Below are 22,406 nucleotides of genomic sequence, written 5' to 3'. Positions count from 1 at the left end.
CACACGGCGCAAATCCGGGCCGCCGCAGATGCACCGCTGTCGGGCGTGTGAAGACACTACAGCTGTTCTCGCGGCAAAAAAAAAATTACACTTTCCCCTGTGCAAATTAAATCTAAATGAGTTTACTGGGACAACTGATGTTAGTCCCAAAAAGATCCTGATTGGAGGACGCGGTGATGCCGTTTCAAGGCAACGGCAGACATTCGTTAATTAAAGGGGAAGAGGGAAGGCAGGAGGGGGCCTGTTTAAAATCAGCCCGCAAATTAGCGAAAAGAAATATCCTTGAAAATAGCAAACAATTCTTTTTCGAGAGGCTTTAGTACTTAAATATGCTTGGTATGTCTCCTCAGCCGCCCAAAACACTGAAACTAATTTTAAGACTTAAATTCTAACAGAGCCCCCCCTCACCCCATAAGGCTTATCCTATATTAAGCACGTCATGCATTCCATGCAAATATGCCATGTAAAAAGGTAATGCTGTTTACCAAAAATTGTACACAAAAAGCAGCAAAAAAAATTCATTGGAATCACTGCCAGATTCCATGCAAAGCTTCCACACAAACAGTTGTTAATGCAGTACAGGAGAAATTCAGCACCCAAAGAGACTTCTCAGATGTTGTTCATGCATTTTTTTAAGTCTCGGCAAGGAGACAGTAGCAAGGAAATGGCAAAGAAAAAGATCTAAAAAAAAAAAAAAGCCTCATTCAATTGGAGCATGGAAAAAGTTAAGACTGCAGGAACTGGCCCACCCACTCACAAAAGTCCCAGCAGGTAGTCAATTCTATGTGCAACTGTGATGCCCTTTATTCACTACCCACAGGTGAATATAAAAATATTCCAATTCAAAAAACACCAACTGAGAAAGTAATAAAAAAAATTGCCAAAATGCTGTAAGGAACCATTTAAAGTTGTTGCAAAAGAACATTAAATGAGTGCTTGGGATTCCATCCTTTACAAATAGGTGAAAAGGCACTGAATAGCACTGCACAAAAAACTGTTACTTTACAAGGTCAAGGATCTATACTACGGAGAGCACAATGCTATGAAACTGTCATTTCACAAACCTCTTTTCTTTTTAAAATCTTGGGTTTTGAGCAGTGTGACCTAAAGCTCAGCATGTGGAAAGAAGTAATTAAATCGACATCTGATTTAATCAAGGAAAAATGAAACAGAAGTGCAATACAGCCGATCATGAAAGGAAAGCAGCGATATAAAATGCAGTGACATCCCTAGATTTCTCATGGTCATGTTTTAGGAGGGGTTTGACAGCAAATATGTGTGTCCGGAACATCACATCAACAGCAAATCATGTGGTTCCTCTGAGAAATTCCAGAATCATCTCCAGTTATTTTATCATAACGCACCATGGACCAGGAAAATCTAAAGAAGTAAAACAAATAGTTACATTTTAAAAGTTTGCATGTGTGTGCATAGCAAAATGGCCTATGTAAATATTTCCCAATAAAAAAATGAAGATGCCTTGATTATGCAAGTACTCCCTTTGTCGTGGTAATAAATAAACAAAATGAAATGCATCAGCTCTTGCAACGCACTTCAGTAAGGTGGTGAATATTCAGCAAAGCTTCAAGGAGCTTCCAAAAAAACCAAGCAATAAAGGTAGTGAACGGCCAGGAGAGAGGTATACAAACTTGCACTGAACCTCTTTGAATGTGAAGTCAACCATAAGGAAGTGGGTAAGTTCTACCAGTAAACTACCCAATATCTGTCTGTCCCTCAAAACAGAGCAGCCAAGAAAGATGAAACTAGTCAGAAACCTCCATGACCCCAACAGAAACTTCGAAAGAGCTACAATGTTCAGTGGCTAAGACGAGGGGTAAATTCTCCACGAGCCAACTGGCCAGTATAACATTTTCAAGAGAGTAACCATTAGTGGCAAAAAAAACCCATCTCGAATTCCATTTTGAGTTTGCAAGAAAGCACTTTTACAAATTAAGTAAGTGAGGTTTTTGGTCATATGACACTAAATTGGTACAGTTTGTTGAAATGCAAAGCGTTGCCTACTGTGAAAAGCACTGATAAGGACGGCCGGCTCATGGACACAATCATGGCTCATGACTTAAATCTCTGAGACGACAAAACGTGAAAACTGTGCAAGTGGCTAAATGCATTTGTAAGCTTGTGTGCGTGCGAACGCGAATGTGCGTATATTTAAAACCTAAATCATTTGTTCTACGATAAATCACTAGCCCTACATCTGGCCCCATCTTTGATAAGCTCATCACCTGATGCTACAGCAAGAGGACCAAAAAATGGAGGGATTTATTTTCTGCGCTTATCAGTGTCAGAATAAAGCTTAAGTAGCGAATGGCAGACACTGTAAAACAAGGCCATGTGTGTAAACAAAAAGGCCACGTGTTAGTGTGTGTAGTAGTCCAGGCTAAACATTCAGAATGAATAGTTTCGCCATCCCTGTGCATAATAATTTTCAAATGAATTAAGTTAGATTTTTTGACATTGGTTAAATTGCACTTCCATCATGTGATTCAATGGGCAGATAAATTATACTCCAAATCCTAAGCAATTAAAACATCCCTCCTCAAAATTATATATACACCAAAAGAAATGAAATAAATACAATAGGGCAGTGGTGCCATTTTTCACAATCAGCTCAATTCAGATTCAACTGCACAACAAAGCAAGGTGCGCTCTTTCTGAAATGAGGCATCTGCTTCAGATGGACTTCTGTGCAGCCGCACTTAGGCAGAAGTACTGCTTAAACCAAAGTACATATTCATATAACGAAGAGCATTCTCCCTCCCACATTCAACAGATAAAATGTATGGCACTCTTTGGTTCATGCAATTGGGACTGGGTTCACAGTATGAGTGAAAGGGTACAAAAAATTACACAAAAAAAGATATACAATATACCTGTTGGTGAGGCCCAAAATGGGTGACTGATAGTTAAAGATACCGCCTGTGGCCATAAAAGAGGGCAAACATGAAAGAAAACTGTAATATGAATTGCAAAAAAGCACTGCTCAAGTTCTACCCTAAAATCAAAACGCATTCAAATTCCATTTCATTCGAACAGCTTCATTACACTGTCAAACTTTCTATTAAACATCTTATTACATGAGTGGTACTCTAACAAAAAGTGAATTACCATTTTTATTAAGAATGGAGACTGCATGGCCAATCAACAGTATCACCAAGTCTAAATATTTTCTACTTTATCCATTATTTTTAACTAAAAAATCTTTTGAATCATCTGCTATTCTGTAAGTTAATGGTAAATTAATAGAAAGGAAATAAAACACAGTTGTGAGACACTTTAGTTACATCTAATCATCAGAGGGGGAAAACAGAAAACTAAAGAAAACGGCTCACAAAGAAGAAAGGAAACCAGTTCATTTTATCGTATTTATTAATTAATTATAATACTTTATTATTATTTTATTAACTTGACTCTTGTTCAAATGCAGAGAGAAAATGATAGAATCAGTTACCCTCTATTTTTCCACATTGCTCCCCAATTGTAAAACCCAAACATTTGTTGGCACATTCCAACACTAACACACTTGTCAATTCAGGAGAATGGACACGCAGCACCACCAAACCTGTGATCGGATATGATGTAGCTTGTGCAGGCAGCCCACAAGCGGCCAGTTGACCAGAGGAAACGCTCTTATGCAACGAGGTGGGGAGTACTCCAGCAGAAACCGTCCCTCCCTCAGTGATACTACGGTCAGCTACGCGCCACAAAGCACAGCTGCTAGCCACAGTAAGCACTAGAATGGTCAAGAGTACACTTCTGACCGTGAGACGCATCACTACACAAATCATTATTGCTGCAGTTGGACGTGCCATCAACAAACGCTAAATCTTACTATGTACTTGCGTTTGTTATGAAAACAAATTAATGCCCGTGTGGTCAGGAAAACAGCTGCCCATTGCACGTTACCTACATACCTCCTGGCAAACCATTTTTTTTGCATCCTTTTTCTTTCTAGCTACATTAAAATATCCTAATCATGGTATTATATACAGTTCATTTTCATGTTCATGGGCTCATCTTTAATGGAGAACAGTTAAAGTTGTTTTAAGAAAATGAATTGAAAATGAATGAATTTTTTGTTCTCTATGCTTAGCTTTCTTTAATAAAATTTTGCTTAAAGGAGTAGCTCACCTAAAAATGAAATAAAGCTATATTTCCACTTACCCAGAATGCTATCTATCATCCAGATAGTTTTGCAGAGATTCTAGATATCTGCTGCAACTCTCCCAGATACCACCGTTTCAACATCGTTTTATCACTGATGACACCGCGCCCCAGATTACTTTGGTTGAGACTGGCACAGATATACACAGTTGTCGTACCTCGGTGAAAAGTAGTGCACAACAAAATTAAACATTTCATTTTTAGGTGAACTGTCCCTTTAAGTACCTGTCTAAGGTCGTTATCTAACTGCCTAAAATCCATTTTCATGCCACAACTCACAAGAAAAATAAACAATAGCTCCATTAACGCAGGAGTTGTTTTTAGTTTTCTTTAACACAGCCAGTCTAAGTTCACTCTCCCTTTCCATGTCTGCTGAATAGACTCTCCAAAGTAATTTTGGAAAAATGAAATTTTCCCTTTTTTAACACATTTCCCCCCTTTATGTACTCAAACATTTTAAAAAGCCAATTTGCCTCTGCAGTCACTGCTGTTGCACCCATACCCACATGCAAAGAGAACAGTAGTTAAGGTGTATGTAGGCTACTCTACTCTCTCATGCACTCATCAAATAGCTAATTTGCACTCAACAGGCCAGACACTACAAACACTGCACACTATCAATCAGATATTTCTCATTAGCAACTTGAATTTCGAAAAACATGATCACTTTGAATGCTTTCATTTCAGGCTTCACGCAAAGGAATTGTACATTCTCAAAATGTGTGCCTCGAAAACAGGAAATGTGTTGTGATACAAGAGTGCAAATTTCTCATCCATGATCTTCCTTTACACAGGGTTTTATGTCTGTGTCACCATAGCCTAAATAAACAGGTTAGATTTCCTTTAAACAGCAGTGGGCGGTGGGGGGGGCAAAGCTCTATTCCACCAAAATTAAAACAATAGCATACGCTAAAAGTTAACTATGTAACAATTATTCTTTTCACAGAAATATCCAATGACATTGATTTAAAGGCTAGAATGATATGGGAACAAAGGCTATCTGTGGGTCAAGGATGGAATATAGCAGTAGTCAGGAGCCTCAGGCAAATCCAATAAAAGCGCATTCTGAATCATTCAAAAGAACACCTCACCAGCATATAATCATTTGTCTATATGGAACGGTGTATAAAAACAATAATTAGTACGAAACCCATTTTGAAAAGTAATACAGAGTTTACATTTTAATTTTTTTAAGTAGACAAAAAAGGGAAATCAATCAAGCAACCTGCAAAAACAACTTTTGGAAATATTTCTGTCAAAACCAATTACACCATCCACTGCAGATAAACTGCACTGAACTCTGCAGGGACATGGGGTGAACAAGCAACTTTGAGATTAAGATGGTACTTTTGCTGATAAGCGGTGACTCCAAACTTTTCACATTACTTTAGTGCAGTAAAGATAAACAATCATTTAGTAGGGGAAGCAATGTCCTGAAAATTAAGTATGTAAGAGAAAAGAACAAAAAATAATTTTTCAACAAAACCTTTTCTTTTGTCATCATTCAAAACCATTTTAAAACCTTTTGAACTTTCACATAGAAAGCAATTGCACAGATGAAAGTAAAACAGATTCCAGGAAAAAGCAGATTACTCCGCATGGGTCAAAATGTCAATAACAAACAGCACCTCTGGCAATGTAAACAATGTTACATACTGGTAGTAGCTATGCTACACCTCAGGTTCCTCATTTTTTTTGTCTTCCTGCATTGCTCTGTGCATTAATTTGAAATAAATGGGGACCCTATAATAACATAGGGAGTGTGTTTTTTAATAGATCGTATGCTTTAACCGAATTCCGTTATTTTTTATTATTAGGCCTATTATTATTATTATTATTATTAGTATTATTAATATTATCGTGATTTAGCACCAACACAATTTAGCAGATGCACTTGATGCACCCAGGACCACTAACTAAGCACTCTTCTCATAATGCATTTAATTTCATACAGATCTCTAATAACACTGCAAACCGTATTACCAAGAAATATCAACTGTAATTGCACAGGGAAAAAATAAGAAAAACTGGGTGTTGAATGGCACTGTGGCGACATCTCACCTATGGCTACGCATAACAATGCAGCAATACCTAAATCAATAGCAGAGGTGCAGCAACAGCTCCAGTGGATATACTGTCAACAAACTGCGAGAGACACACACAGGCACATGCGAGCCCTTGCACAAGCTTGATTTCACAGTAGCCCATAGCCTACATCTTTTTTTTTTTTTTTTTTGGGGGGGGGGGGGTGATGGAATGCCAAATTATTATAATTTAACTACAAAGACAACGTTATTCGCACTTCTATTCACTTACGGTGCAATGTGTTTATTTGTCAGTTACGAGGAAACAATCGCATGACGTTTTCAATAATTGCGGCAATCTTTATGGTTGAATTGAAGTTAACTGGCTGTTGACATGGGTCAAATGATACAGTGTTATCCAACATTTTGACAAACAAATGAATTAATCCAGCTGCGTTATTTAGCTTTGCTACCGATATAAGGAGCTTATGGAATTCAGTGTTGAAAAATAGCAAACGTTTGGGTGAACAGATCATCATGAAGTGAACCATAATCTCTCAATAACATCGAATTTACCTAGATACAGATTTAAACGGATTAAAGATAGCTAATGAACATTCTGCCAAGGGGGAGGGGAATGAATATACAGAGTGCAAGATAGCCACCAAGCTAACCGACTAACATCCCAAAATAGCCTAGCCTGATGTGTTGATTGGAAATAGAAATATTGCAGTCAACTAGCCAGCTAGCTTTGTAATTTCGCTGCCCAATACAATTACTAACAAAGCATGTGGCTAATTGCCCGATAAGATACCAAATTAAGATGTTCTACCAGAAATGCAAAGCGCGTCTCCCAAAGCCAAAATGTCAATTGGTAGCTAACGTTAGCAGCCTATGGATAATAACAATTACGTTCATCCTGGTAATCCAAAAAAAATACAAGTTAGAAATGATGAGCTAATACCAGTTTTTAAATTATTAAAAGATCATCTCAGAAAGTAAGCGCCCTTTGATGAACATTAGACGTCCTTGCCTACGGTGTAAAATCAATGTCATTTTCACTGTCATTCCTCTGTCCCCACCTTCCCAAAATTTACAATTGTTTTCAGTGACATTTCCCCATTGCAGCAATGCGCGTTCCCCAAGTGCCGATTCGAGGGCAAGAGGGTAACGCGCTGCATTGAGCCGGGCTTCATTATAAGGGGAACGCGCATTGTCCTCCCCCAACAAAAATACAGTACAATAAAAACGAGGAGCGCGCACCCTGGCAAAACAGAACGTTCCCTGATTGGCTGAAGCACAATTCCCGCTGTTCACGTGATACACCCTCCGTACAATAAATAAACAGTAATGGGAAATTATGCAAAAACGGTATTTTCGTACATTAAACATATACATTAAAACACGGTCTGTAATTCAACCATCTGAAAACAAACACTGGCATCAAATTTAAGCACGATACTGTGAAAGCAGTATTATAAAACTCAAACTGCATTTTTGGGAAGGTCCAGAGGGAGGCAAAGCGCTGAAAGAAACAGCCGAGTGAGACAAAAAAAGCCGCCCCGTGCTGCTCTTGAAGGTTGGATAGAGATTTTTGTAGACAAACCAATACAAAACAAAGTGCACACTTAAAACACCGCACAATCAGGCTCTACAGCAGGTTGTCCATGCAATGGGAAATTAGCTTACCTACACAGTGAATTAGTTTATGCCGCCACGAGTCAAGTTCCTGCCGAAAGCCGCGCCTCTCGATCGTGCATTGCTGCCTTTTGCACAGACTCGCCATTTTCTATCGGCCCCTCCCGCAGGCGCACACGTTCTGCTGGGTGCTTCCCAGCTTATACGTCATGAAGACTTTTTTTGAATGTATGTGTATGGGTGGAGTATGGGGAGGGGGCGCTGCTGCGGAATCTTAACATCAAACGCCCACCAAAATAAAGCGATATATTTTTGGACAATCAGCAACATATTTCAATGTATTTATTTTTACCTTTGTGCAAGGATGTGCAAAAACGAACACATATGAGTACTTAAGGGTCGGATTCTCATTGTTTACATTTAGGACATTTTTTTTTAGGAGAACCGTATGTTTCCTTAAAATTTGTTGCGGGACGTAGGCTAACCTGTATCTGCATTTTCTCCATTCCATGGCTTTCCCATTTATTTAACACACATTCCTTTCATTTAAACATAATATGACATCATATTTTGATCATTCAAACTGGAAATGTTAAACTCTACGTTAAAATGTTAAAATCAGAGCTGCTGTAGGCTAGAAATAGCAATAGTTTGAATTAATATATTCCGCAATCAACTTTAACCCTTCATAGTCGTTGAATGCAAACAGAATTAGCAGGAGCTAAATAATACATTATGGAACCAAATACTAGCCTATTATGTCGCTTTTGATCAGTGGACAACGACAACAAAACTCAAATGCTTATTTTTCATTGTTTTTATTATCAGTGCCATAACTGTCAACGAAGAATGAAATCATAGCTAGCTAGTTGGAAATGAATAAGTAAATGTCCTCACAAACACTCAAACCTCATAATATATTCAATTGTTTTTTGATGTAGAGTGAGCAAAGATTACTTTTCCAGTGAGTCATGGAACAATTTTTAAGTTTTCCCCCTTTGGCTTAGGGTTTATTATTATTATTATTATTATTATTATTATTATTATTATTATTATTATTTGAAAGCACAACTGGTTTTGCGATTTCAATAAATCCCCACATATAGCATCACGTTATAAGCTGCTCCAATGCTTAATTACTTTATTGTATGTCCCATATATGTGTTATGTGTCTCTATTAAGTGTAAAGCAGGAGAAAAAATGTAATTTTTTAAAACATTTTTTTAAACTAACAAATACAATAATTTTGGATGCATCACTCTTTCTCCTCTCTCCACCAAGAGGCTATAACATCCGCAATTTGTCTTGATATGTAACAGAAGATTTTTACCTAAATATGCAGTTTAATAAGTGATACATAACCTTTTTTTTGGCACACGGAATAGGCCAGTTGTATGAGAAGCCACAAAAACCAAAAATTTCAGCCCCCATCGCTTACACTTTCTATTGGGCCTTTGAGATAATCACTTTGCAAGTTTACCATATTAAGTTGCAATCAGAGTGCAGAGCCTTCTTGATCAATGGGATACACAGGACATTTGTCTCCAGTTCATGTTGTAAACATTGTTTAAAATATATATCTATAAATTTTATGCTGACAAAGTCATGCAGCCCAACAATTTGTGTTTCTATCTGTTGTGTGTGTATATATATATATATATATATATATATATATTTTTTATTTTTATTTTTTTTTTATTATTATTTTTTCAAAAGCTTTGAAAAGGAATGGAATCTAGTTTTGTGATTTTGACTGAATCCATTTAAAACTGCATTTCACCTGAGATTATAATAATAATTAGACAGTTGGCCATGTCGTATTTGTGGTCTGATATAGTTATAGTATTTGTTTCAAGCTTATCTACATCTATTTCATCCACAGTAATACAAACAGACAGGGCACTACGTGTTGCCACAACAGACTTCAGTTCAGAAACTGACATTTGTTGAAACCAAAAATTCAGGAGGACTGAAGTCTGCTTTTTCCTTTTCTATTGTTTCCAGCCAAAAAGCCATGTTTGACCCTTTCAAATGATGTTCAAAGTTTTCTTAATGTATAAAATGTATTCACTACTGTTGCATTTAGATAATGATTTCATAAAAAATATTATAAGAGATTGCATTTCATGCGCAACATAAGCTTGTATTCATAAACACAGATCACTAAGATTGCAATGGAATTTCAACACTTTACAGTGACATAACATTGACAATAACTAATATCCGACCAAAACCAGCTGACAACTTCAAATTTACAAGTTGGAAAATTCCCTATAGTAAATCATAAATAATTTTGAACAACTTAGTTTTTATATGCTTGCAATGGGCACAACAAAAAACTGAGGTAGCTATGCTTGGGTTAAAAAAAATTTAATGACAAAAGTAAATGAGTATCTTTAGGATTGACATCTTGACTTTCACTATTAATAATCTACCTGCCAACAAACAAGAGAAAAATATTCATTTGCAGCATTTACAGATGACTTTATAAAAATTGATTTCAGCAGAGAGTGAAAAAGATTTGCCATATCCCTCAGTTGTTTTGCACAGGGGAAACATAAATCAACATTCATTGAAAGGGCTAAATATAATCACCAAATTGATATATGAAGTTACATAATACCATTAAACATAAACCTCACAGTTTATGCCCCCATAGAGACTAGTCGCCTACTCCACTAAACGGAAATAAGGACAAACGGTTTAGCACATACCACTCCCGCAAATTAAAATGGGGCGAGTTCAAGTTCAGATTGGAGCTTGTTGCCCCTTACAAAAATGTCTATTAGGAAGAAGCCAAGAAAGCACAGCCAATCAGAAGGCAGTTTAAACAAACGTACGGGAAACCAAGCAATGAGGCTGAACGACTTTACGATGACAGTGAAGCCTTGCTGCCAGAGGACATTGGGTTGTGGAAAGCTAATTATTGTCTGAAGGCATAATTGTTTTCCCTACTCTGACTGAAATGTAAAAGGAAGCCCTATATGGCTTTGAGCTGTCAAACAAATGAACAAGGTAAAATGTTTGTTTTAATTTTAATTCATTCACAATGATTAACAACAAATTAATCTCGTCATGCCAGTGACCTATGTCAGAATCAGATGAAGACGTTCAATATTACAGACAATATTACATGCTCCAGCGACATTAAAGACAATGACGTAATGACGACTCTGTGGAAACGTTTTATGACGGAGATGTGTGCATCACACGCAAGAACACACATACGTGTAGTTCCTACGCTGCTTTAAGTAAATATAACTAAAAAAATATGGTGAGCACATCTCAATCAGTACCTTGTTCAAGATCCCATTCGAGACAATACAGTTTTGAAAATCTAAGAATTTTGTAGTCACTTACGTGAGGCAGTGGCATAATAACTGTCTTTTGAAGAAGAGCAACACAGTCTTACTGTCAATAGTCTCAAAGCGTAGATTAGTTGTATTAAAACTGTAAAGTGGCATTTGTGTCATCTTAAGTTTTTGTTTGAATGCATTTTTGCCTCCACAATTCACTTGTGTAGATGTATTCCAAATTGAATATCCTCATAGGTGTTTGGTCCCCACTTTCAGTGACAAAAGGAGGTGCTCTCAAAGCAAGGGGGGTAGCCTACTGTATGTAAAACCTCTTACCCTGTAGTAAAGGTAGTTTTTCTCCAATTACTTGGTTGGCCTGGTGTCCATACCCCTCTGCTATTTGCAAAATGCTTCTTGTGGGGTGTTTGTTATGTTGCACTTGTAGTAAAGTATTGCAGTTGATAAAATAATGTACACAGAGTATTACCTGTGGCCAGCTCCATCAGAGGTTACAGCAAAACATACATTTATATAGATGCATAAGATAAACAACCAACGATAAACCTTAGGTTTACATAAATTCCAGACAAAAACGTATTGTAGCAATCCACTAGTGGGGCTACCTAACTGTTCTGCTGCTGGTGGATTCATCTTTAGCACAATGGTTGGCACGACCCCCTCTCACCCAGGATACCTGAGTTTGAGCCTCACCCTACATCTGGTGTGGCACTAAGAATTGACAAGGAAATTCAAATGAGAGCATCAGGGTGCTTTTTCTTGACCTGTGCCATTACAGAGATTTCCAGCACACTGCTTTATAAACATGGATAACATTGGATTGTTGTAATGCATTGGATCATGTAATGTGCACTTCACTGATGTTATACAAATATGGAATCATAAGGAATAAGCTATGATTTTTCTACTGGAATATTTTTACACCTATTCTTTTAAAAGTAAATAGATTGCATCAGTCATATTTTTACATGCAATCAAATGCAAAAGTATTGGGACAATGGAATAATATTTGTTGTTTTGCCTCTGTACTCCAACACATTGGATGGGAAATTAAACAATGAATATGAGGTTAAAGTGCAGACTGCCAGTTCTAATTTGAGGGTATTTGCAGGAATTGTAGACATTGTTATACATATTCCCCCAATTTTAGAGGAGCAAAAGTAATTGAACAAATTCACATAATCTGAAATAAAGTCATTTTATTACATCATAGTATTTGGTTGCAAATCATTTGTATTTGGTGACTGCCAGGCCTATATACAGTTCTTCAGTTCCTGTTTCTGAGCCATTTTGAATTCAGTCTTGTCTTCTGAAGTGAAAAGCATGTTCAATTGAATTCAAGATGAGTGATTGACTTGGCCAGTCAAGAGCATTTCACTTTTTGGGCCTGAAAACCTCTTGGTTGCTTTAGCAGTGTGTTTGGGGTCATTGTCCTGGTCCAAAGTGAAGCACCGTCAACTGAGTTTTGAGGCATTTGGTAGACCTGAGCAGATGTTTCTATATACGTATGAATTCATCCTGCTGCCATCAGCAGTCACATGATCAATGAAGACAAGAAAGCCAGTTCCAGTAGCAGTCATACTATACATGCTCATGCCATAACACTACCTCCATCATGTTTCACAAATGGGGGGGGCCAGGGGGTTGTACCATAAGCTTTAGACCATAAGCAGTTTCTTTTTTCTCCACACTTCCCTCTTTTCATCACTTTGGCACAGGTTCATACTACCCTCATCTGTCCATATAACTTTGTTCCAGAACAAAATGTACTTTCTAGCAGACTCTAACCTGGCCGTTCTGTTCTTGAAGCTTACTAGTGGTTTGCATCTGGGGGTGAACCCTCTGAGGTTATGTTGGTACTGTCTTCTCTCTATGGTAGTTTTTGACGCATCTATGCCTACATCCTGGAGAGCGTTCTTGATCGATTTGACAGTTGAAAAGAGATTGTTCTTCACAATTTAAAGCATTATTCGGTCATCCACTACAGTGGTCTTACATGGTCTATGTGGTCATTTGCTATTGCAGAGTTCACTAGTGCATTCTTTCTTCCTAAAAATATATCCAGCAGCTGAATTTGACACACCCAATGTTTTGGCTATGTCATTGATTGATTTCTTTTGATTTGTCAGCCTCATGATAACCTTCTTTTCTGGCACTGGCATTTATTTGGACCTCTTGTTGAGAGACAAAAGCAACATACTCCAAATGAAAATTCCACAGCCAGAATCAACTCTAGCCCTTTTGCTAGCTTTGTTGTGCGTGAATTAATGATGCAAAGACGCACAACTGAGTGAGAAACAGCTGTACCGCCAGTCATCGCATTACTATTTCTCCCATAAAATGGGGGTACTATGTATAAAAAGGGCTCTACTTCCTGCACAGATTGACCAACATAAATGTAAATACCTAAAATTAAAGCTGCCAATCTGCATTTAAGCCTATGTTAATTGTTTTATTTCAAATCCAATGAGCTGAAGTACAGAGCCAAAACAGCAAAAATGGTGTCACTGTCCCAATACTTTTGCATTTAAGTCAATGTTCGGTTTGACATAGAGTGCACCATTTACGGTATGGAAAGCCAAGTGTATTTGGTGTGTGTTTCAGTTCACTCTGACCTTTTTTAGGTGTGAAGAAAATTTTTAGAATGTTCTCATGACCTGTCAGATGTAAATTGCAAGTACAGGGTATTTGGGGGTTCATGGTCTAAAGAAGAAAAATACAATTCAAGTAACTCCAGAGAAGCTTGTGCAACAAAGTCCAGATAACATGTGTATATTTCCTGATTGCTCTTGAAAAATAAGTATGTTTAATATTTTTCATGGCACAGCCTGAGACCTGAGAAGTAACAGCATGGTATAAAAACTGATATTATGTTTATTATTGTGAATAAATATTATCAAATTAATCTATTCATATGTACTGCCTCTTGAAACATCGCATTGCAGTACATACTATTTTGGAGTTACTTCAAGTGTATGTTGTTTTTTTGAGTTTATATTTACATGTTTCTGTCAGATAAAGTAAACTGTGTCTGCTTTACACTCTGCTAATATTGTAATTGTTATAAATATTAAGTATTTATCTTATGCTAAGTACATTTGTTGCTCCATGATTTAATGGGTAATGTGTACGTTTGTTAAATACCTACCAAGGTGCAGACTACAGTTGGTGTTGTATAGAGGTGTCAACTGATAACCTTTTTATTGAGGTGGGGGTCCTTAGCTACAGGGTTCCAAGCTACATTTCACAGGGTTGTGAAATAACCTCAGCTGTGATCTATATTTAGAGCCGGATCCTTGTCAGTACAGTAGCAGGGAACAATCTCTTTCCGTGCCACTGAAAACCTCTCTGAGTTCCTAGCCCGTTTACCACATCACTTCTTTGTCTAGCTTAAAGGGCGTAGGTACTGTAGAACCGTTAGGCTTGGGAAAGGGACTCATAATTTCACTGTTCAGTCCACACTCCAGGTTACGTCCATAGACTTTTGACGTTCCTGGTGGGGAGTTGGACTACAGTTACTTGTGTTTCTGGGCGATTCGGGAAAGATACTGTGATCTTCCGTTGGTTTACCTGACTCAGAGATGCCACCACTCCCCACTCCTTTCCCCATGTTCAATACCCATTAAGAGTCTGCTGAGTTTGTGAGCCCCTTGCTAACACCATAGAACACAGTCTCAACTATGAACGTACATTCAAGCACTCCAGGCTGAGGATTAATGTTCTAAATTGAAATTTTGTTTGTATTCCATTCTAAATTGATATTTAGAACGGAAAGTATAGGGTTCCATTCACAGCTTTTGTAAAAAGCTGGGCACGGAAGCCATAGTGCAGCCTAGTTTTTGTTTCCTTGCCTAAGAGCTGGCCTCTGCCAACTTGCTAGGTTAAATATGCAGTGTTATTAAATAGATAATTGTGAAAGTCAGGCCTGGATTAAATCTGTTCCCCTCCAAAAACTATTCTTTCTCTTGCTACTTTTTAGCCATTAAAGATGAATGGCACTCTAATTAAGGTTTTCTGCCAGTACAAATATGCTCTATCATGGTAAGCAAAGGCAGGGATGGTGACCACCATTGCTCCACAATGCACAGACCTACCAGGGCCTTTGCATGTGAATTCTAGACAAACAGACATGGTGAGCAACCACTTTCTCCTTGTTTAGAAATGCAAACAGAGATCTGTCTGTAGCTTAGGAAACACTGCGGCCATGTCTGTGAAACCATGCCGAAAATAAAGAATTGATCCAAGAAACTGTTGTTTTTCCTTTCCTGCTTCTGTAGCCGTTCACAGACGCATTCACTTGTGACACTGCAACAAGTTTGGTACAGAGTAAAATTCTCCACTTTCCCAAGAGGTCTATTGGGAAGGGTGTGAGAATAAAATGTTCAGGTAAAAATAACAAAATGCATTGCACAACAACAAAATTGCAGTTTCACTCAACAAGAACCAGTAACACCCCCTCACCAGAAATCACAGTTGAAAACAGTATCTGGAGTTGTAACAGCATATTTTACGGATAGTCTTCAGATATCTGCAGATGCAGTCAGTGTATTTTCAAAACGGAGTCCTTAAATCTGTCAGACTTGGGTAGGGGGTGACATGTGCAAAATATCATCTAATAATGGCTGAAATACCATGTTAATGTATGCTACCAAAACTGCCTTTATTTGGCCCATTTATGGTTTAGCTTGCACCAGTTGCTATGTTACTGCTCTTTAGAGTTAATCTGTGGTGCACTGTGCAAGCACTGAATGGGGGAAGGGTTTGGGGGGATAAGCTTTGTCTGTGCCTATCTTATGGCATTATTACATGGGAACAAATCTCTAGAGATCTGAGCACATGTAGGTTTTTCAATCAAACGCAAGTGTTTATGTGACACCAGCTTAAAGAGGTTGTGGTCTGAAAGGCTTCAAAACTGACATATTGGGTGTTTTTTTTTTCTGACCAAATTGTTTTTGCTGTGTGTGTGGGTGCGCGCGCATGCATGTACCTGCGCGCATATGTTATTTTGTGTGCACATGAGCATGTGTGTGTGTGCGGGGGTGTGTGCGAGGGTGTTTACCATCAGGCTAGTCAGTCATATGTCAACTTCAGCAAATAATTTTAGCTAAATGTCAATTAGCTGGCTGCCACCACCACAACCCAATACAAGTCCTATTGTAGCTCACTAAAATATTACGCTGATTAAACTGAACAGGGTTAAAGCTGTCAAATGGGAAAACATAGGATTTTAACTGAAGTAAGACATAGGAAAATGTGTTAAAAATTGCTTAGAAACATCCTTGCTTTGCGGGAGACTGGGAAGGGCTTGTTTTTCTGTACAAATGCAACCAAAATGGAATAAACACCTTAATTTTTCATAGACAGTTTTTTGTTTTGTTCTGGTATGTCATTCAAGTATGGATAGTAAGCTTGTCATGTTGTACAGTGTGCTTTCAAACGCTATCTATATGAGTTTGAGAGAGAGAGAGAGAGAGAGCGAGAGAGAGAGAGAGAGAGAAGTGGGAGCAGTAGAGAGAGAGAGCACTAGCAAGCTAAGCCCCTGTAATGGATCACATTTAAAAAAACGGGAAAAAAAAACAGGAACATACATTCCGGGCAATCCTTACACTGGCTCCTTTTAGACTCAACCAAATCTTCACTCTGAACCTTTCAGATTAAGAAAAGGGTAACATGCTAAGCACCGACAGATGGGAAGCCTAATTTAGCAAACCATTAGCTGCCAGCAGAAAACCCCCTAAATCCCAACACACTGAGAGCTGTGTGCATGGCCTTTTGTGCTAACAGCATGTGGCAGCATGTGTTCCGTGTTTTAATTTACCCCAACAAAGTAGAGCAGGGAAAAAAAACTTATATTTTTTAGTAATGCCAAAGAACACACATATCTTTTATTTTATGTCGTTATTGAAGTATGTTGTCATTGCCACAAAGCATTTGCAAGATGCGTTTTGTATTTTATTTTAAATTTTGGCAAATTTTATGCAGTATTTAGTAGTTTTATTTTTTGTGTTGGTCTGAGGAATGGATTGGAGCAGCTGAAATTCTCAGACTGGACGTATAACATTTGAGAATGGCCTTTGCAGCAGCTTTGGGGTCTGGTTGTTTCCCAACAGGTCAAAGCCCATTGTGGAATGATGGGAAATGGAGTTTAAGTGTGATGTCTGCTGTTTTCAAATCTGTTCTGCAATTTTAAAGGTGCTACCATGAGTATAAATCCCAACAAGCTGGGTTGTGTCCAGCAACACACTGCCAGGGCTCAATTTGCAGTGCAGTTTGGAGAAGAGATAAGCTAAGAGTGAGAAGCTATTTTGGGGGGTGAGGGGTGGTCGGGTCAGATTAATCTCTTGGGATTTTTCAATAATTGAATTATAAACAATGTCAGTATCAGCTTCTTTGAGGGGCAGCCTTCACCAGCTGCACTAAATGTAGCAGTATACAGTGACAGGGCCACAAGTGTTTGTTTTAACACACACACTGTCTCCCAGCCACCCACCAAAAACAGTTCACAGAAAAGGTCATTAATTTTGCAGTTCATGATTCACAGTTCTCCTCTTAATTTAATGTTAGTGTAATTCTTTCATGCGGTGCAGTTCTCAAGTTAAATAACTGAGCACCCTGTAGTTCATTTTTTAATGGTAAGGCCATTTAATTGATTTGCTCATTTGCCCTTTACTAAAACTGTGTTACATAATGAAAATTCTTATGTGGGTGAAAACCACAGAGCTTTGTAATTAATATGTTCATTAGGGGCACTTTTATGTTTTGGTCCAAAACACAAAGAGAATTCAATGCAAGTTGGTGTGTCGGGAGAGAAAGCTTATTGGCTTTCACTTGTATACCTTTTTAAGACTCCACTGGAGTGATTGAATCTTGTATACCATTGCCTATGTACAATCTGCAATCTTTTATAAATACTACTGCCTTGGTAAGCCATGCACAGTAAAATGGCCAATGTTAATTGAACTCATGAGTTCATGAGTCCTAATTAGATAAAATGTCCTCTGCCAGAGAAGCACATGTAATTGTAAAAAAACATTTAACACTGACAATTTATAAGAGTCCTGAATTGCTAAAATGTATTGTTAAAAAACTATTATCAATTATGTTCAATGCTGAAAATTTTGCTTTTGAGTTGAAAGGCTCAGTCATGCATAGGTCCAGGTTAAAAGGTGAATTAGCATCCTAGAGTACCACAGTCTTCAGCTGATCTGACAAGTGAAAACGTGAAGGGAGCTAAATGATGGAACCTTGGCAGGTTGCTGTGAGTCATTCTTCATCATCAATCTGATTTATTTTTACTGGCTTTTTACTGCAATAACTGCTATCTGCCAGCAAAATACAGGGGAAAATTTGGCGTGTGTGCAGTTGCAAGATTGCCACTGAATTTTCCAGGAGTGGAAGTCAAGAGGAAGGTTCGTTTTAGTAGGAGGTTCTTTCCCTTTTAAAAAGACATGTCTGATTCCATCTCGTCCGAGCCTGCTGACAGTCCCTGATGGGGTCTTCTGGCTCACTGTGAAGGGAGGGTCTGCTTAAGAACAGCTACTTCTGGAGCACGAGCCACACCAGCAGGTGGTGGAACAAGATGTGGCCCCTGCCTCCACGGCCTGAGCGCTCGCTGTGTGACCCCCTGGGATGGACAACGGGGTTGTAACCCTTCGTTTCCTCCATCACTCGCTCTTCATCTTTCTCGCTTTACCCCCGTCTGTCCGATTGCCTTTACTTGATTGGTCCTGCCTTTTTTTTTTGCCTGCATCATAGCACTGCTTTGGATGGTTGGAACCCCCCTCCCCCAAGCTCTTTTCTTTTACAAGATCGACCTTACACTTATAGAGAAGGAATGTACATGTGTAAGATTGAATCATTGAACTCATTTCTGTGGAATAATGAGAACAGACCATCCAGCTCATCTGGGCTCATTGCTCTGGATAATGTCTGGATGGTACCCAAGTACAGCCTTGATCCTCAACATACCAAGGGCCTCAGCTTGTTCTATAAATTAAAACTTACAAAGGTTACAGAATTTGGCTTAGATGCAGGAGGGCAGGGATTGCATCATGAATACCATGGGGTCATAGCACAGGTACCTGAAGGATGTAATAAGGGATGTTGGGAAGCGGGTCATAAGGGAAGTGGAGACTTGATGGATTTTTTATTTTATTTCTTATTGCAGGTTGAGAAAATTCAGCAGGGTTTTGATGACTGTCAGGATTGTCTAAAAACCAAGACCAAACCAAAACCAAAACCAAGAAAGCATCAACTTCAAATGTACTGCCATTGTCATTGGCAATTATTTGACTATATTGGAGAATACATTTTCCAATATTTGTAACTTTAGCATAAATCTATATATCAATATATCGATACAATGGCATTATGGGGTTCATGAAGGCTGACTTGGCTGTCACAAACTGATAACACCTGAGAGCTCGGTTCTTTCTGGTAGTTAAAGAATCCTCAATCTGTCATCACAACTTTATGCACTTACCATTTATTTCAGTCACATATATAAATTGCAGGAGACCTGGAATTTATGCTCTGTGCTTGGATTTTTGCAAAGAGGTAGTGTTGATGTGTCGACACTTTTTGATGTTTAAATCTCCTGGGCTACCCAAACTCCTTTGGAATAGGGACCAGTGGCTCTCTCTGGAAGATACTGTACACGCCATTCACTTTCCCAATATAGCGGCAAACACTCAGAGTAGTGGTCTGCGCAAGGGGCTGCAGCAAGCCTATTCATCTGGGGCAGTAAGATCGAGCTTGTTCTGGGTCCCTTTGTGTCTTTTAAAATGTGGAACATGATTGCACATTGGAAAGGCTGCACCTTTTTTCACAGTAGCAAATGAGTAGCTTATCATTCTGTTAGAACAAGGGTTTTCAACCTTTTTTGATCCAAAGACCCCCACCCAGGCTTAAAGGCATCCAGGGGACCATCATACATTAAAAAGGGTTGTATTTTTCTGAAGGTTTCATATTTTGAAATATTTTCTCAAATCCAAATATAGTCTTTGCATATCAAGTCTGGCCAAGGACCCCCTGCAGTACCTTCTGTGGACCCCCTGTTGAAAGCCCTGGCATACGAAGTAAGGCCTTCATGATATAATATTTTTAAATAATATAATAATGTATTTTATATTAAAAAAATGAATGTGTGTGGTGCATTTCTGGAAAAACACATATATATACAATCATGCATTGTGGAACACAGCCTCAGTGTGTTTTTGTGTGTGAATGAGTGAGTGTCACTCAGTTAGTTTGTACAATATTCCTAGTATTAATGCAATATAATACAATGTACTCTCAACAAAAATACATTTTCAGCATGCAAAAATGCCAAGTTACTCATGCATACAAACCACTGTGTATAAGTCATTAATGAAAATTTTCAATAATATAAATAGCTATGTCATTTCAGAATTTCTGCATTGTATTGTTCTCTTGAAAGACATTTCTGTGAGGAGTAATGCCTCAGGTATGTGATCTCGCTGAAAGATTGTTCCTGTTCGTTCTCTCTAAAATTAGCTGAAATGAAATACATTGTGAAATACAACAAAAGAGAAGTGGTGTCTGGTACAAGAGATGAACAATGATTGCCCTCTTTATCAGGTATTTCTGTACATTTGAAAATCATCAGAAGGGAAGATCCTCTGACAGAATACTGTACACCTGCGGAGGAAGGATTTTGGACTATGGTCGTATTTTGTAGGTCCATAAGCGTTGAGTGGAATTTGCCGACAGCCCCACCTCCTCTCCCCCTCCCCCTCCCCCTCCCCTCGAGTTTCGGTCACAAAAATAGCTTTAAGGTGTGTTAACCTGGACTTTAACCTGTTTGCATATTGCGTTGCCATGGTGACCGTTTGGAGTTCCCTTAATTTGTATCATCTCAATTCCAAGGACTGCAAGTTGCCTAATCAGTGGTTGCCATGGCAAAATATTAAAATATTCTCCACTATATGTCTATACCTGACAGCAAAGGAGAGTGTGAAGAATAATACAGTATCTTTTGTTCTTCAGTAGTGGGTGTTCATGGTGTTTTTAACATGTATTTTAACTCGACGATTAATGGAACTGTTAATGTTTCACACTTTCTTTGAAAGTTGTCTGTTATCTTATCAGCTAAATGAGCTTTATGTCTCCCAAAAGCTTTACCAATGTGAGAACTGCAAAAGGCTGCTTCTGTTATTCGGGTGTCGCAGTGGAAGTGAGAGCCATGTTGTTCAAGTCAGTGTTACTGAAATAAAAGTGTCGTTTGCGTGAAAAATACGTACAATTACATTACATTTACATACATACCATTGATGAATATAAAAAGTCAGGCCATTGTCAGTACTGAACTAAACTTGATTTACCATAACAAATTATATTGATCTATTAATTACCATTTTAAATGCAGTGCTGCACTTCAACTTGATTATTTCTAATGTTATTCAAATTGTATATATATATACTTATGGTTTACCTGATAATTATATAGAAATATTATTTGAGGTGATCTTCTCCTTCCCCCCACTTCTATGTGATGCATTATGTTTTGCAGTATAAAAAAAACAATTGAAAGCCACATGCATCGTTAAGTGGAATTTGGGCCTGATCTGAACCTCTCTATTGTGGCATAGGAGGGGGGGGGGGGAAGGCCTTTATGACAGCAGGCGCTATTGAAGTCAAATCCTGTCTCAAACCCCTCCCCCAAGTCCCCACCCCCACTCGTTAACCCACATCAATTCTGTTTTTGCTCAAGGTTTGACTCCAGCGCAAGGCGAATAGAAGGCCACTCAAAAGCCAATGCACACGCTCAGTCATGCATTGCTCTTTGTAGTCGGGGGGAGGGGTGAATGCTTTTGAGCGTGCGGTTTTTCCCAGCATTGAGAGGGCCCTGAATCGCCCGCAGGTCTCCACACTCTGTAGGGGATATTGGTGACAGTATCCCCCCCCTGTGGCAGGCAGGTCAGTCAGGTTTGCTCAGCCAGGGATGGGGAATTGGAACCTTGTTCTCTTCAAGCTCCTGTCTTCCCCACCCAAACCCTCCCCCACCACCACCACCTCAACCACACACACACACACACACACACATATACATGCACACACACTCCACCACTGTGCATGGTAGGGGTGGGACTAAAGACATGCCATGGTTTTTTAAACCTCCTGAATTGAGATGCCAGAGATGCTTCAACTGCGGTGATGTTCCCATAAGCAACAGTGCCCCCGTGTGTTCGGTTTTCTGAACTGCATATAGACAGCAAAAGAATTTAAA

The 22,406-nt window shown here is 38.6% G+C and overlaps 1 protein-coding gene across 2 annotated transcripts in view; it reads right to left on the bottom strand.

Moving 5' to 3' along the window:
- Nucleotides 1-8,027, bottom strand: part of lcor (ligand dependent nuclear receptor corepressor) — a 56,486-nt gene extending 48,459 nt beyond the window's left edge. For both annotated transcript variants that reach the window (XM_064320906.1, XM_064320907.1), the window contains exon 1: nt 7,896-8,027. In XM_064320906.1, coding sequence (XP_064176976.1) covers nt 7,896-7,992 — 97 coding nt within the window. In that variant the 5' untranslated portion in view covers nt 7,993-8,027. The remainder of the gene's footprint in view (nt 1-7,895) is intronic.
- Between the last annotated feature and the right edge of the window lie 14,379 nt (nt 8,028-22,406).

The sequence above is a fragment of the Anguilla rostrata genome, chromosome 2 (genome assembly GCF_018555375.3).
Source record: "Anguilla rostrata isolate EN2019 chromosome 2, ASM1855537v3, whole genome shotgun sequence".
Classification (NCBI taxonomy): domain Eukaryota; kingdom Metazoa; phylum Chordata; class Actinopteri; order Anguilliformes; family Anguillidae; genus Anguilla; species Anguilla rostrata.
The sequence above is the reverse complement of the archived record's forward strand: the minus strand, read 5'-3'. Positions and strand labels throughout refer to the sequence as shown.